General features: G+C 37.7%; 1 protein-coding gene and 1 long non-coding RNA gene across 5 annotated transcripts in view; both read left to right on the top strand.

Moving 5' to 3' along the window:
- Nucleotides 1-3196, top strand: part of CCDC138 (coiled-coil domain containing 138) — a 139048-nt gene extending 135852 nt beyond the window's left edge. For all 4 annotated transcript variants that reach the window (XM_043553176.1, XM_043604768.1, XM_043553175.1 and 1 more), the window contains 2 exons: nt 839-977; nt 2702-3196. In XM_043553176.1, coding sequence (XP_043409111.1) covers nt 839-977; nt 2702-2867 — 305 coding nt within the window. In that variant the 3' untranslated portion in view covers nt 2868-3196. The remainder of the gene's footprint in view (nt 1-838; nt 978-2701) is intronic.
- A 3258-nt stretch (nt 3197-6454) lies between these two features.
- Nucleotides 6455-12720, top strand: LOC122497562. Its single transcript, XR_006301138.1, has 2 exons — nt 6455-10326; nt 12103-12720. It is a non-coding gene; the product is annotated as an uncharacterized LOC122497562 (long non-coding RNA).
- Nucleotides 12721-17125: the final 4405 nt, after the last annotated feature.

Genomic DNA, 17125 nt, shown 5'->3' with positions numbered 1-17125 from the left:
CCTTTCAAGACTTTTGATACACATTTGCCAAGTTCTAATTATTTTATTCCTCCTAAGGTTGAATATGTTTTCTATATTTATTCTGTCATGATTGCTTGCTTATGCCCTTTGCTCATTACTAAAAAAAAATATTAGGTCCATCTTTTTCTTACTGATTATAAAAGCTTTTTTAAAAATAGTATCAGTCTAAAAAAAAAAAGTATCAATCTTCTGGCAAATATATTACAAGAGGATTTCCTCCCAATCCCTCTGCCTCAAGTTTGAGATTTCCTTTTTTTTTTTTTTTTGCTTTTGTTTTTTAGAACTTTTTGCTTTTTAAGTTTTGTAATTTTTTTTTACATAGACGTGAAAAATTTTTTATTTTGTAATATTTTCAGTCTTTTCACCCTTTTGCTCTTATGTTAAAACGTTATTCCCTAGCCATTGATTATGTAAATTGTCATTAACACACAAATGAAATTCTTAAAGGTAGGGTTTTTTAAAAAATTGCTGTTCCAAAAATATTTCTTATTGCTAATTGTTTAAACTCAGTCTACTATTATGAACTTACTGAAGAAATGACTTTCCCCGATTCTTTCAAGCATGGAATTTCTGCTAAGTGCTCACTAATGGAAGTTGGATATTAGGGAAAATAATCTTATTTTTGGTTTGCATTGTTCAACAAGACCCAGTGGAGACTTTAATTTTTCAAGTGATGATATTTTTGCCCAAAGTATGAAAAGAATGAAAATCCAAACCAATATTTATGAATAGCCCCATATACTTCAGGTTTATTTTGTTTTTAATTTTTTTTTTTATCTACTCCCTAACAGTAAAGCACTGGTAATTTGTTTTGCAGAATCTTTGCAGCCTTTCCTGGAAGCCTGTAGCAACACTTTATTTTTTCGTACTTGCTCAGTGCTGCTTCGAACCCCTAAGCTTGATCTTCAAATACTAGAAAAGCTCAGTATTATTCTGCAGAAACTTTCCAAAATCAAGTAAGATTTTTTTATTTCTAAAATTTTGTATTGAAAGATGTATTATTGTGATGTAGAAACTTGAGAATCATAAAATATTAATGCATGTCTAAGATACATACTCAGTAACGGATGAGAATTGGAGTATCCATCTAGAAATGTCTTGTTTCCATAGTTCATTTCTGCTAAACAAACTTTAAGTACCACAGGGTATGTAAAAATAAGAGCAGTTTTTAGCAACTAGGTGGTAGTATCAGAGTGACTTACTGCACACGGATACTCTAATACCACAGGTGAAAATAAAAAAGGTAATAAAAGTATATATGCAAATCCTTATTGATGTATTGAAACGAATTTAGGGAATTAGAACGAAGCAGAATTATGGGCTTGTTACGCCACTAATTTGGATTTTATTGTGAGAATTAAGGGCTTTTGCATTTCTTCTTCTTTCCCCTGATGCAAACTTCGATATAACCAGTTACTAAATTATAAATAAAGGACATAGATTTTAAGCGTTATTTTCCTAATCTTGAGGTATTTTCTGGTGTTTCTTTTGAGGCAAATTAAACACCTGACTCATCCCATGTTTATAATGGTAAAATTTTGATTTTGGTTCAGCTCCACTGCCCCATTCCTTTCCTCTCCCCTGTGATTTGCATGGTAATGAACCTAGGTATTTTATCTGGCCTTGGTGTACTTGAATAGTAAATATAATACATCTTAAAATTATTTGTAGATGTGTGCTAGTAGGTCCACATGTTCTGCTTGGTGCTTAGTACACTGTACCACACCACAGTAAGTTATTAATTGTCAAAATAAAACCTCATACATTATTAGTTTGGGACAAATGTCAGGTAAACTTATCAATTAATTTTCTTCCTTTATTTGCAGACTGACGGTACCATGGTTATCTTGATTTGTAATCAGTAAATTCTCAGGAAGACATGTTGTAGTTTACCTGTAGTGCCTTGAAGCTGCAGTAACATTACTTGGGTTTAATTTGGTCTTGGCTCTTAATTCACGGGTTTATGTTTATGTATTCCCAAAGTGCAAGTATATCCTTGAGCCAAAGCATTTTACTATTCTCGATGTGTTTTATAGTTTACATTCATTTCAGACTGAGAGAAAGAGCTAGAACAAATCTCTAAATGGAGGGCTGGGAATAGCTGACGCTCAAGCAAGTCTTGAAGTAAATCTTTAAAACCACAAAGATGTGAATCATTTTGTATTTAGCAGGTGGTTATATAGGTTATTTGATAATTTCTTTCAGGAGGTAAATATATATAGACAAGGAAATAAGAAAAATGTTTCAGATATTATTCTGATTGAAAATGAAATTACTGACTGATAATTACAGGTAGGTTGGTTGAAAAGGTATTTTTGACCTAAGTCAAAAGGTAACCCAATGTTCTGCTACTTACTTAAAATAAGATGATCAAGTATTTTAATTTTTCTAACTGTGAGGAAGGAAATGTTCTCAAGCATTTTAATGGTGAATAGGGTTCAGTTTTCAGGATCATAGAGCATATTCTTTTTTTCCTTGAATAGTTTTCCACTTTAGGCTTCGGTCCTAAAACCCCTTTTTGTTTGCCTTGACGTATTAATCCTTTAGTTACGTATTTTCTGCACTATTTTGAAAACCAGGTGCCATTTGCCCATATTTACAAGTAAATGATTGCTCATTGCCATTCCAGATAAACTCCCTAAGTGTGTGCAATTAAGTTAATGTATTCATTCTCTTCCAGGAGTAATAAGAAGCTCTTTGAACTTTTTACAATTCATCTGATGCTTCAAGAAATGCAAAGGACAACACATCCAGAGCATGCCTTTCTCTGTATTAACTTAAATTCAACTCTGTTCAATTTGGGTTTAACAAAATGCAACTCCTTGGCCTCCAGTGCAAGCCATTAGAATAGCTTAATATTATTTTATATAAATTATATATGTGTTGCTTATTTGTAAGATTGTAAAAATCACCAAAGTAACTAAAAGTCTACCAAGTAAAGTTATCAGTAGCATCATTTATCATGAAAAATATAATTTTTTTTCACTTTTAAGTTGAATCTATAGAAGCTATGGAATTTTTGGACTGTTTCAGTTCAGTTAAGGTAGTACTTACTAATGTACAAAATGGAATTTCCAGAATTAGTGATACTGGGGTTACTTTTTGTAAGAGTGTTTTAGGAAAATTTTTTAAATTATGTGATTATTTGGAATAAAATTGGTGTTTATGTGGGAAAGAGGATTAGATCATGTTGTCATTCTTTCTCAAAATATCAACAATTTCCCCTTTCAGAAGCAAAAGTATATAAGTTAAAAAAAATCTTTTTAATGTTTATTTTTGAGAGAGAGAGAGAGAGCATGAATGGAGGCAAGGGGTAGAGAGAGAGAGGGAGACAGACACAGAATAAGAAGCAGACTCCAGGCTCCGAGCCTCAGCACAGAGCCCAACGTGGGGCTGGAACCCACAAACCGTAAGATCATGACCTTGAGCCAAAGTCGGAAGCTTAACCACCTGAGCCACCCAGGCGCCCCAAAAGTATATAAGTTTTAACTGCTATCCTCATACCATAACTTTTGTGTATATCCTAGATTCACAAAAACTGATTTTTTATTGTGCTGTTCACAGAGTAAAGAATTTTTTCTATTATTTTTTCCAAAATAATTTAATCATCGCCAAACTATATATGTACCATAGATGGGTTTAAAAAAAAAACATAAAAATATCTTCGTCTCCCAACACCCAGGGATATCTCTTGCTATATAACCCAAGATGGGTGAAGTAGCCACAGGTCTGGGTGAGGTGGATGGAGATGGTGGGAGTTGGGACAGAATACTCAGAAACACAGAAAAGGAGCATTGTCCTAAATGATGCTGTATCAGTATATATTCTCATTTCCAGAAATGGAGAAGTTTTCAGGAAACGCTTGGGCCTCTTCAGATGAGTATAAAAAATGTGCTGTTTGTGAAGCAGAAACAGAAAGCCATAAAGAGAGAACAGGTTGAGTATGGTGACACTTTTAGGAACTAAAGAATGCAGAAGGAGAAATGCACAGCAGACACAAAAATATACCATCACTGATATGGCAAAAGATAGAATCAGTGTCACGAGAAAAAAGAGTAGCTCTCACAAGTACCTTGAGATGGTACCAACGAGAGAGTGGACAGCCGATGGAAGAGCAAAGGTTGGCACTTGAGCCTGGCGTATTTGATGTTTCTGAAGAAAAGAACAGAACAGATAGAGCAAAAGTACTGCTCAGAGATATAATTGAACAAAGATTTTGGGGCACCAAAGAAAGATCTGCATGTATGGATTGAAAGAGCACATCGTGTTCCAGAAAAATCAATGAGAAAAGCATTCTATAATTAGATGCATCCTATAATTTAAAAATGAACTGTAATTTAATTCTAAGTATTATGAGGATAAAGGCAAGAACAAACAAAAGCCAGTTACCTGCAAGAGAAGCAAAACCAAGTTAGCCTCATGCAATGCCAGAAGTTGATAGGAAACTACCCTCTCATGTTTTGGAGAGGGAAAGTTTTACTTAAAGAATTTATACCTAGTGAAGATGCTTTCACAGATGAAGACAATGGAAGAAAGACATTTTCAGATATGTAAGTGTTTAGAAAGGATACCATGTCTTGAGACAAGAAGCTGCTTACTTAGATCATTCCAACCAACTTAGACATGAAGGGAAATTGGATTTATTAAATCCACCTCATACCACAAGACTAGTGAAACTGAAATCACATAAGCATAAATAAATGTAATTAATTATTGTAAATTTGTAAAATGGAGTGAAGTGTTAAATTTTTCAAAAGGATAAAAAAATGGGAAAAGCAATAATTTAGTGATATTTGGATAAACTATATAAACTGATGTTAAAAACTGAGAATTAATGGAGCCCAGAGATTGAAGCACAGATGGAAGAGCTAGTGAGTAAATTCTTCCATATTTTCATGAGAAATAGAGTCAAAATGTTCCATATCAAAATTACCTTTGACAGAGAAAAGAAGGATAAAGTCATGTTTGTCAAAAATGTCAAGGTAACTAGTATTAAAGGCAGGATCAATATTCTCAAAACACTGAAGAAGAAAAAGAAAATACATAGTCATAGCCAAAAAATAGAAGCCAGGAACTTGTAAAGAATAAAAATATTTATTAGGATAAATAAAAGTTTTTTTTAAATATTTTAAATTCTTTATTACCCTGTTCTGATAAATTTGAAAATCTGGATGAAATAAACTATTTTCTAGAAAACAATTTATAAAAATCATATCAAGAAATATGCAATATGGGACATTTGGGTATCTCAGTTCGTTAAGTGTCAACTTCGGCTCAGGTCATGATCTCACAGTTTGTGAGTTGAGCCCCACATCGGGCTCTGTGCTGACAGCTTGGAGCCTGGAGCCTGCTTCAGATTCTGTGTCTCCTTCTCTCTCTGACCCTCCCCCACTCACACTCTTGTCTCTCTCTCTCTCAAAAATAAACACTAAAAAAATTAAGAAATATGCAATAGAAAATCATTGAAGTCTTTGATAAAATTATGGAAGAATTCTTTTTAAGTTTATTTATTTTGAGACAGAGTGTGTGCATGCATGTGGGGAGCAGGGGAGGTGCAGAGAGAGAGGGAGAGAGAGAACCCCAAGCAGGTTCTGTGCTGTCAGTGCAGAATTCTACACAGAGCTTGATCTCACAACCATGAGATCATGATCTGAGCCAAAATCAAGAGTCGGACACTTAACCGACTGAGCCACCCAGGCATCCCAAAATTCTTTTTAAAAATGACATCAAGTCCAGGTGTTTTACAGGAGAATTGTTTTAACGTTTTAAGGTGAAAGTATTTAAAGCTGTTCAAACTGTCCCAGAATGTAGAAAAAGTATCCTAATTCATTTTATACAGTTAGCATGAACCCAGTAGCAAAAATTGTCAAAGGAAGTAGGAAAGAATTTAACAGATTAAAAAGTCTAAAGAATTATGAACAAGTCAATACCAACCATGTATCACCAGAACAATCCATGACCAAGTAGGCTAGCATGCATTCTAGAAATACAAAGTTGGAAATTGTGGTTTATATACACAATGGAATACTACGTGGCAATGAGAAAGAATGAAATATGACCTTTTGTAGCAACGTGGATGGAAATGGAGAGTGTTATGCTAAGTGAAATAAGTCATACAGAGAAGGACGGACTCCATATGTTTTCACTCATATGTGGATCCTGAGAAACTTAACATAATGGTGTTCTACCATGGGGGAGGGGAAGGAAAAAGAATGGTTAGAGAGGGAGGGAACCAAAACATAAGAGACTTCTAAAAACTGAGAACAAACTGAGGGTTTATGGGGGGGGGAGGGAGGGGTGGGTGGGTGATGGGTATTGAGGAGGGCACCTATTGGGATGAGCACTGGGTGTTGTATGGAAACCAATTTGACAATAAATTTCATATTAAAAAAATAAAGTAAAATATTGACTATAAAAAAAAGAAATACAAAGTTGGCTTTCTGGTAAGAATAATATATTTTAGTGTATTTTTATAATAAAGGGGGAAAGTCACACAGTCTTAATAAATGCCTAAAAGGTTATAATTCAACTGCTATCCCTGATATATGCTTAAAGGAATGTGAAATCAACAACAAATTTATGAAGCACTACATACATGCTTAAGGTTAGGAATAAAATTAAGGAGTCCAGTGAGGAAGTGTAACTTTGGGAAAGGAAAAAAACAATCATTTGCAGATAAATGTGATTATCCGGAAAATGGTAAGATTCTTACAAAACTTCATCAAGATACCCAATTGTAAAATAAACATATTAAAAGCAAAAGCTTTTATATATTCCAGCAATAAATAATTAGAAATTGTTTTTATTTATAATGCATTTAATAATTTAATAAACTTTTATAAAATATGAAACAAACATGATAGAAATGTTCAGAACCTAAATGAGGGACTGCCAAATGTTTGCTGAGGAATATCAAAGAAGACTTAATGATATACCATGTTTCTGGATGAAGAGACTTGATTTTGTTGAGATGTCAGATCTCCCCAAATTACTTCCTATATTTCAACCAAAATTAATTTCAGTCAGAATTCTAAAAGAATTCTTTTTAGAAATTGAAAAAAAAATTCTAAAGCGTATCTGGACTTCAAATAACCAGGCAATATTAGAGAAAGAAGTTTTTGAAAATAATCATAGCTAATATTTGTTAACTGCTTTAAGTACTGGACACTGATCTACATTTTTAAATGCATGATTTAATCCTTATAAGCACTTTGAGATGGGTCTTACAATCATTGCCAGTTTACAGATTGGAAAAGAAACAGCCTCGGGGAGACCTGAGAGGCTGGCTAAACTAAGCCACTATTACTATATGACTGGAAGTAATCTACACAAAGGGAGATAATGGGGACAAAGTCAATACAAGATTTTTACCCATATTATACTTGTGGCTCAAGGCCGTGCATTTTCCTTCTCTCCCAACATCCAAATTCTGTGGGAATAAGAGAAGAAATACTTCTAAAGTACATAAAGTTAAATAGAAAATTTTTGTTTCCAGCAGTGTGGTATGCTACACTTATCCTCCAAGTGCAGTACTGCTAAGAATGTTGAGGATACACACACACACACACACACAAACACACACACACACACACACACACACACACACACACACACCCCTGAGCAAATGGCAAAGTAAAAAAATTCCTTGAAGGCCCGAAATGATGATAAATATAAAATCAAAAGGGTAATTAAGGACTGGAGCCCAGTGTTTCCCCTCAGGTACCTGCCAACCACTAGTAGCCAGGGTAGGCATATGGGGCAGAAGGCAAAGACTTGAAACGATCAAGATGGTAGATTGAACCAGTGATCCCTGCATAAAGTTAGGACTCCTGAAGGACAGTGTGTGTGATAGAATTAGGGAAAGCCCTACTCTGCAGAGGGAGAAAGTGGGAATGCCTGTCTCAGCTTTGACTCTGGGAAGGAAATCTCTCCTGGAATTCCTAACTACCTGTCCACATTTACATGGACATGGGACTTGAATTTGTTGGCAGTCAAAATAGTTAAGCAGAGAATCTGGTTGAAATAAGTCCCAGACTGGTTACCCTTAGGTGCCTGATCGAAGAAGCATCCCAGACCTTAGAAGTTTACTCAGATAAGGTGCAGAGCAACATGAGTTCACAGTGAACACACACACACAAAGCTATAAGTGAGAGCAGAAATTGACTCACAATTGAGATACCGAATTACAACATAAAGTACGTTCAATAGGTTTAAAGAAACAAGGTCATTAGAAATATAATGAAGAAACAAAAGATAGAAAAAGCGGCTAGTAAGTTTTGAAAAGTAACTTCATAGAAGTGAAAATATTGAGTTAGAAATTCAATGGATATGGTTTAGAAGAAAATTGGTTATAGAAATTATACAGAATGCCTATAAAGAAACAAAAATCTAAAAGATGTAATAAATGAAGGAAAAAGCATAAGGAGATCTAATATACATGTTAAATGGGTTCCAGAAGGAGGGAATAGGGCAGATATAATGTGTGAAAAAATGATAAGGATTGAGAATAAATTATTGAGAACTGATGAAAAATATGAATCCCTAGTTCAAGAACCCGAATGAATTAATAGAAAGATAAAACAAAGATATAAAAACATCATATAGAATATGAAAGAACAACAAAGACAGAGTAGAAACTTAAAAGCAGCCAGAGATAAGACAGATTAATTTCAAAGCAGCAACATAGATCAAAAATGACTTTCAACAACAACTGGTCCATTAAATGGTGGAATATTTTCAATGTACTAAAGAACAATGACTGTCAAAGTAGAATTTTCCTACTCCTCAAAATATCTTTCAAGAACAGTGGCAAGATAAAGACATTTCAGAGAAACTAAATATTTACTACCAATAAACTACATTTAGGGGAATTTCTAAAGGATGTACTTTAGGAAGAAGCAAAACACTCTCTGGAAGTTGAAGAGGTGAGATAACACCAAAGAAAATGGTAAATGTGACTATAGCAACTTATAAAATAGCCATATTTAATTTGGTTAGAAAAGAACTAAAACCCAGGACATGAACAGCAACTCAGGAATGGGGTAACTAGAATTAGAGTTAAAATGTTCTTTTGTTTAAAAAAAATTTTTTTTTAATTTTTACTTATTTTTGAGAGAGAGAGTGCAAGCAGTGGAGGGGCCGAGAGAGAGGGAGGGAGAATCTGAAGCAGGCTCCAGGCTCCCAGCTGTCAGCACAGGGCCTGATGCCAGGCTCGAACTTACGAACAGTGAGGTCATGTCCAGAGCTGACGTAGGACGCTTAACCGGCTGAGCCATCCAGGTGCCCCAAAGTTAAAGTGTTTTAAGTTATTATGTTGCTTACCAAAGTAACTCAAACTTTTAAATTAAACATGATGTTAAAATTTCTAGATAAACCACCAAAAGATTAAAAACAATAATTTCTATACTAATAAAAGAGGTAGAGGACTCTACCGATGAAGGCATGAAAAAAATAAGGGAAAAAAGGAAATCTATATAAAATAAGATAGTAGAAGTTAATCCAATTACATCAGTAATCACAATCAATATAAATGGATTAAACTCACCAGTTGAGGCAATGATTATTGGAGTGGATTTTAAAAATTCAGCTATAAATTGTTTTCAAGAGCCATTCTAAAAACATAAGGACACAGAAAGAGTGAAAATAAAACAGTGGGAGAAAAAAGATACACTGACAAGACATATCCAAAAAAAAAGAAAGAAAAGAAAAGAAAGAAAAAGGGGAAAAAAAAGTACAACTCTAAAATACAAGTAGTGTGAATAATTTTTGAAAATCAGAAATAGGTCATTATTATAAGGGGAGATTTTCATACATCTCTTTCAGTAATCAATAAATCATGTCATAAAAAGTACTAAGCATATAAAAGATTTGAACAAGACAATAAACTTAATATAAGAGTATATGGAATGTTGACTGAACAAAATACACATTCTTTAAATGTGCACAGAACATTTCCTACAATTAACCATGTATTAGGCCATAAATCAAGTCTTAAGTTTCAAAGAACCAATTTCAAAATGAGCACATTTTCTGACCATGTGCAATTGTTAGAGGTCAGTAACAAAAAGATAATGTAAATACTCATACATTGAGAGCATTGACATTGTTTTAAATAACTGAAAGATCAAAAAATCATACCGGAAATTAGAAAATACTTTAAAGGATGATATGCTACTTGCCAGACCTTGTATTATGCAACTAACTGAAGTAATTTTTCCACAGAGATGTGGGGTTGAATTATCAGAAAGGAAGAAGCTGAAAATATGTGAACCAAACATATAGAGAAGATGGAATAAGAACAACAAAGTAAGTATAAATAAAGTGGAAGGAAGGAATATTAAAAAGATAAGCAATGTAACAAAGGATCAATACTGAAAGCTGGTGCTTTGAAAGACTAAAGCAAATCTCTGACAAGATTGTCCACAAGAAAAAGACAACAACAAAGCATCATATTAATAGGAGTGAAAAGTAGTAGGAAGTCCCTGGCCAACCTGAATTTTGTTCCTTTAAGGAGTGGAACAAAGTAGTACCCAACATTTATTTAAACTTGGGAATTCACTCATAGTGTTTTCAGGGGCCCTTTATTTTGTTTAGTTTTCACTTTAGCACTCAGTTAGTGCTCCAGTGTATCATTTCCAATCTTACTGTTGACAGTGAAGTTAGTTTCTCCAAAAATCTTCTCCATTGAACCTATCTTTCTTTTTGTCTAATACTTTTACTTACTCATTGTAATGGCTTCTTTTTGGCTCCAACTGAGCCACCCAGGCGTCTTCCTGATTTTAAAAGAAGTGCTTCCACTATTTTGTGTTAAGTGTAGTGTGTGTGTGTCTGTGTGTGTGTATACATTTATACAAAGTATTTGTGTATATACATGTGTATATGTGCATATACATATATATGTATACACAGACACACATATATAGCTGTGGGATGGGGAGGAAGGGAATTTCTAGGTGTGGTCTGTGGAAGGAAAGAGTCACTAGGTTGTTCTGTAAAGAGAAATAAATGCACATGGCACAGTGGATATGCTGTGCAGCCCTGCCCTGCAAAGTGTTTTGTGTAATGCATCCACAGTGGAAATGTCTGAGTCCTTGGATGGTCAGGGTCGACGTGAGAGGTGCTTGGCTGAAGCTGGTGAGAACTGACCAGCATCAGGTGGGGGGAATGGAGAAGGGAGGGACTCCCAGGGTCAGACTCCTTTGAAAATCACAGTGATAAGCCCACCCACAGGAAGGGGATGCAGGCAGAACAGCCCCACCAGCCATGTGGCAAGAAGTGCTGGCACTGATTGGGATTCCTAATCTCTCCATCTTACAGTCTTCAACCACATTCACATACTTGATCTCATCTGTTCTCACAACCACCTCATGAAGAAGAATCATAGGAATCCCCATCCTCCTGATGCAAAAAAATGAGTCTCAGAAAAGTAAGCTGTAAGGGGAAGAGCTGAATAGCAGACCCAGCCCCTCTACTTTCTGTGATTCTCTGGGCTTTCAGACTCAAAGCTCAGTGTGGCAAGTAGCAGGCTTGAGACCAAGGGCACAGGGAAATGTCCAGTCCAGTTATCCATTGTGCTACAGGTACACTGTTAACTTCTTCCCCAAATATTTTTCACCATCATGCAGACATAGGTAAGGCTGCTGTTACACCAACAGTAGGATTTTTTTTGTGCTTGGTGGCCCTTGAGACTGTGTTGATGAAGGGCCTTTATGAGAGATTGTATAAAGGCTGTCCAGGCTCCATCAGTGACAGAGAGTGATATGTGAAAGATCCCTGTGCTGGAAAGCTCTGACAGTGATGGTCTGGTTTCCCTTTGCCTCTTCTTCATGAGCCTGAACTGTAGTTCAACTTCATCCTGACCCAAGTGCAAGGAATAACCACAGTCACTGGAACAGAGAAGAACAGAGTTCCACACAGGACCATGTTCTTGCCTCTTCAGGTATCTTGCAGAGAAGAATAATTTAGATCTACACAGCTGGGGTGTATGGTGGGAAGAAGTGTGTATTAGTCAGCTATTTAAAAAAGTGATTCAGGAAGGCCTGAGCAAAGCTTTTCACCATCGTCTTGTTTTATGTTCTGTAGGAATACTTGTTGGAGCACCAGAGCCACAAGAGATAGACACAAACAAGCCTGCCTCCTTCAACCCCACTGTGCCTGGACCAGCTCATACCTCTACTTCTCAGCCTGCCACGAAAATAGCCACTTGTTTCTTTGAGCCGTGGAGCTAACTGATTTCTCACCATCTAGGCTTCAGGTGAGGGGCTCTCCAGATCATTGGACACTTGAGTTGCTTTTTGTCCAGGTGTGAAGCTGACACCTTGAGTGGCACATGGAAAGGCACAGCCTAGTCTTGTTTCTAGAAGCAGCAGGTTGGCTGGAAAATGCTTGAGGTGTAAAGGAGATGACAAGTTTCCTTTTGGGTCCAGGTGGTGTGATCCCAAGCAATCGCATTTCTGAGTCACAGTTTATTTATCTAGAAAATAGAGGATTGCGTATGCAGTTAGGGAGAGGTTTGTGATTGGAGGCCTTCTGAGGGCTGGCAGTGTTCAATCTCATGACATGGGAGGAAGTTATGCAGACATTCACCTTATGATAATGTATTATTATACCTCACATGGTGTGTTTACATGGTGGGCACTTTTGTGTATGTGTGTTATATTCACATGAAAGATTTTATTTAAATAAAGAAAATGAGAGTAATGATGGTATTTCACAGGATTATTGTGAAAATTAAAAGCAAGGATAGCCCTGGGTGGATAGTAAGCAGTGCTGTGCGGGTGGCACAGTGCATGAGAGTGAGCCCGTCACTGTCACCACTGTAGCCAGTGCACATAGATATCACAGGACCACAGAATAGCAGCGGAATGTGTGCAGAATGTGGAGTTGGCATCCTTCTGATGGTTGTACACTGGTCTCAAATCCCTTCTTGTGCCAGCGAAGGATTTAAGGGTTGGGAATTCAGAAGCAGAAGCTCCTGAAAAGGTGTTATCGGCCAAAGCCGTATGCCTTATTTCTCTCTCTCTCTCTTTCTCTCATCTTTACCCATTCAAACCTTCCCCTCATTGTGGACCCATCTGTTGTATCATCACAGAAGAAGCCCCCAACCCCTTCCTTCCTCCAACCTCCTCTGTCCACTCCCATCCCCCACCTCATGCCATCCTCCTTACCTGTCTATGCCACATGTTCATCACATCCCTCTCTTCTCGGGCCTCCTCTCCCTCTCTCATGATCTCTTTCTAATCCATTTATTCTCTAAATTCTTGGACACCTAAACTGGCCTGGCCAGGCAGCAAGCTATGCAGTTAGGTGAGCATCTGAAGGAATGTCAGTCCCATGCAGTTGACGACTCTGCACAGACCTTGAGAGCTGAGAGATGTGAGGTTGGGGCTCAAGTGTGGTATGGTTGGGGATTGGCTAAGGAAGAGACTTCTCTTGGTGTAACAGTGCCATCAAGCTAGAACTTGTTACGGAATTCAGTAGTGCTCAGTTCCATTCCTTATTTTTACCTGTATTTTATTTCAGTGTGGTTTCAATCCATCCATTCCACTTGACAAGCCTGAAGGCTTTAGATGTATATAGAGGAAGTTATGATAGAGCTTTCAAATCCATTAAATTTGCCCAAGTAATAGTTTGTAGCACAAAGTCTACAGCTACTTTTTTCAAAGCTCTAAAAGCATTTCATAGCAAACGTGTAGCACCCAGCTGAGATGAGACCAAACCGGAAGAACTGCCAATCACTGCATTATAGGTTCTGTGAGGTGAAGATGAGATCAACAATCAGAACATCCAGTCTGCTGGGCACTTACTTGGCATTGGGCCAACTGCTTTTCAGGTATCATCTTCTCCCCAGTCTTCAGCACAATGTCAGAGTTCAATACTTGTACCATTCCTAACACATAGATAAAGAGATGAGGTTAAATCTAACCTCTCCCCAAGGTAACACAGCCAGTAGTGGAAGGGCTAGGATGGGCACTGTGTGTGTCACTTTCCAGAGACTGGCATATGTACAGTGCTCTCTCCAGAGTCTTTGGCTTTGTGAAAAGAGACTAACTAGATCCAGGACATCCAGTTTTAGCCTCTCTGGCTGTGCTGGATTCATTGGACCCTGCAGATGGAAGGCTGACCTATGTGGGCTTCCTGCTGAGTTTGGCCAGCAGAGAGCATAATCAGGAGGTGGGAGGGTGTTTATTGCTCAGCTCCTTCCTACAAGGTCCCTGAGGCCAGGAGAACCCTTTTGCCCCAGGTCACAGCCTTGTCAGGCTGCCCCTCTACATGGTGCCCTCTGGCTCCAGGGTCTCGTAACTGTGGCCTCTCCTGCCCCTTCTGGTTTCTTTAGACCTTAGACAGGACAATTCCTCTCTTTGTAAATAATTCCTTCATATCACCCACTTTGAATGTGCCATCCATTTCCAACTGGGAGCCTGACTGATTCACCAGCTTCACTCTTAAATAGTGTGAACTAGTTCCCTGGGCCCAAATTTTGTTGTTTTTTAAGGTTTATTTATTAATTTTGAGAAAGACAAAGACAGTGCAAGTGGAGGGATGCAGAGAGAGGGAGACGGAGAATCCCAAGCAGGCTCTGCACTGACAGTGCAGTCTGGCATGTGACCTGAACGCACGAGACCAGGAGATGATGACCTGAGCCAAAACCAAGAGTCAGACACTTAACCAACTGAGCCACCCAGATGCCCCTATTTAAAATTATCTTGGGGGAGGAGCCAAGATGGTGGAATAGCATGGAAGCTTTCTGTGTGTCTCACGTCCATAAAATACAACCAGACCAACACTGAACCATCCTACACACCTAGAAAACTGATTGGAGGATTAACACAACAATCTGCACAACCTGAACCACAGAATTCAGCAGGTACACGGTGTGGAGAGCTGAACTTGGGGAGCAAGAAGCTCCGAAAGGTAGGGAACCGCTTTTGCGCGGAGAGAGGACAGAGACTGGGGAGGGGAGGAGAATACGGGAAAATCACCCCTCCCCAAAAGCAGCTGGAGAGAAAGTGGAAAATTGGAAACAGCCACAGGGACTAAACTAAAAAGGGAGAAAGGAGAAAGGAGAGGGTTTAAATTCCATTAATACTGTAAACATGGGGAACGCAAAGGCTGCAACTCTGCAGCTCGACAACTGGCAGTTCTCTGGTGGGAAGGGTGAGTCCCCAGGAACAGAGTGGGGTCCAGGAGGTTCTCTGGCCACATGCGGAAAAGCGGTTCCACTGCTGGAAGGACATTTGGTAGAGACTATTGAAGCCACCTGTTTCCAGCAGACCCCAGAAGGCAACCACATTCTCTGGTGCTGGGGCAAGGTTGTTAAGGGTGAAGCCTGTTGCCAGACGTGTATTGTGATTTTCCATAATCCCTGAGGTGCTGCTGCTACACTGTCTCATGAACATTTTCTGGGACGGGCTGGCACCTGGCCGCAGTCTCAGGGCACCATCAACAACAGGGTCCAGCAGGTGTACCTGGGTGCAGCTGATATTTGGCCATTGCTCATTTGGCCATTGCTTGGTGAGATCCCCTGCAGAGGGGTGGAACAGGTCAAAGCCGCAGTCCTTCAGAAGTAGGGTGCCAGGGAAAACAGCCACATCTGAGACAAGGCTTGGGAGAGAGGTGCTGCCTGGGGCCTGGTCATGGAGAGTGAAGAAGCAGGGAGTGGATGAGAGCTGAAGACAGGGGACGGGTGCACAATTGCTGATCTGGGAGAACAGACTGGGTAGCTGGGTGGCGCCATTTTCACTGCTCCCGTGCATGTGTATACACACCTACGAGCCCCGCCGCAACAATCCACCCCAGTAGGCTAGCAGCACCACCTAGTGGAAAGCGCAGCTGTTACACTGAGCCCCACCCAACTGGGCCAACTTCGTCTCAAGAACACAAGTCTCACCGCCGCCTTAATTTATGGACTATAAAGAGCTACATAGGCTGACTTCTAGGGGAAAACAAAGCAATTTCAGTCCTACTTCAATCTGTTAGCAGGTTCATCTATTCAATTTTCTTTTTTTTTTTCCTTTTTCTCTTTTACAATTCTTTTTCTTGAATAAAGAGAAAAAATTCATTTTTATTTTCAATTTTTATTAAAAAATATTTCTTTAATTTTTATTACTATACTTTTCACTTTTGTATAAATTTTTTCAAATTCTACTTTACTTCCATTATTTTATTTTACTCTACTTCAGTGTACTCACCTTTTCAAATACTCAATTTCCCTTTTTTTCTTTTTCTTTTTTCCTCTTTTTCATTTCTTTTCCTTTTCTTGAATGCAAAGAGAGAAAAACTTCATTTTTACTTTCAATTTCTATTAAAAATATTTTTATTTAATTTTTATTACTATATTTTTTTGCTCTTATGTAAGTTTTTTCAAATTCTATTTTACTTCCATCATTTTTTTTAGTCTACTATAGTGTATTCACCTTTTCAAATTTTCAAACTATTTTTTTATTTTATCTTTTTTCCTTTTCATTTCTTTTCTTTTTTCTTTTTTTAATTTTTTTTTTTTTTTTTTCAACATTTATTTTTGGGACAGAGAGAGACAGAGCATGAACGGGGGAGGGGCAGAGAGAGAGGGAGACAGAATCGGAAACAGGCTCCAGGCTCTGAGCCATCAGCCCAGAGCCCGACGCGGGGCTCGAACTCACAGACCGCGAGATCGTGACCCGGCTGAAGTCGGACGCTTAACCGACTGCGCCACCCAGGCGCCCCCTTTTCTTTTTTCTTAAATACGGAAAATGAAAAAATTCATATTTATTTTGAATTCTTATTAAAAATATTGTTCTTTAATTTTTTTCTACTACATTCTTTACTTTTGTGTATATGTTTTCAAATTCTATTTTACCCCATCATCTCATTTTAGTCTACCTCAGTGTATTCATTTTTTCAAATTCTCAAACGATTTCCTTCCCCCTATGCCTTTTTTTTCTTGAATCTGTCAAACCACTTTCAACACCCAGACCAAAACACACCTAGGATCTAGCATCATCTATTTGATTTGTGTGTGTGTGTGTGTGTGTTTAATTTTGAATTTCAATATTTTTTTATTTTAATTTTTTTATTTCAATTCTTCTACCTCATTAATTCCTTTTCTCCCTTCAAAATGACAAAA

This window comes from Prionailurus bengalensis, chromosome A3, assembly GCF_016509475.1.
Source record: "Prionailurus bengalensis isolate Pbe53 chromosome A3, Fcat_Pben_1.1_paternal_pri, whole genome shotgun sequence".
In the NCBI taxonomy this organism is placed as follows: domain Eukaryota; kingdom Metazoa; phylum Chordata; class Mammalia; order Carnivora; family Felidae; genus Prionailurus; species Prionailurus bengalensis.
Note: the sequence above shows the minus strand (reverse complement) of the source record. Positions and strands in the feature narration are given on the sequence as shown.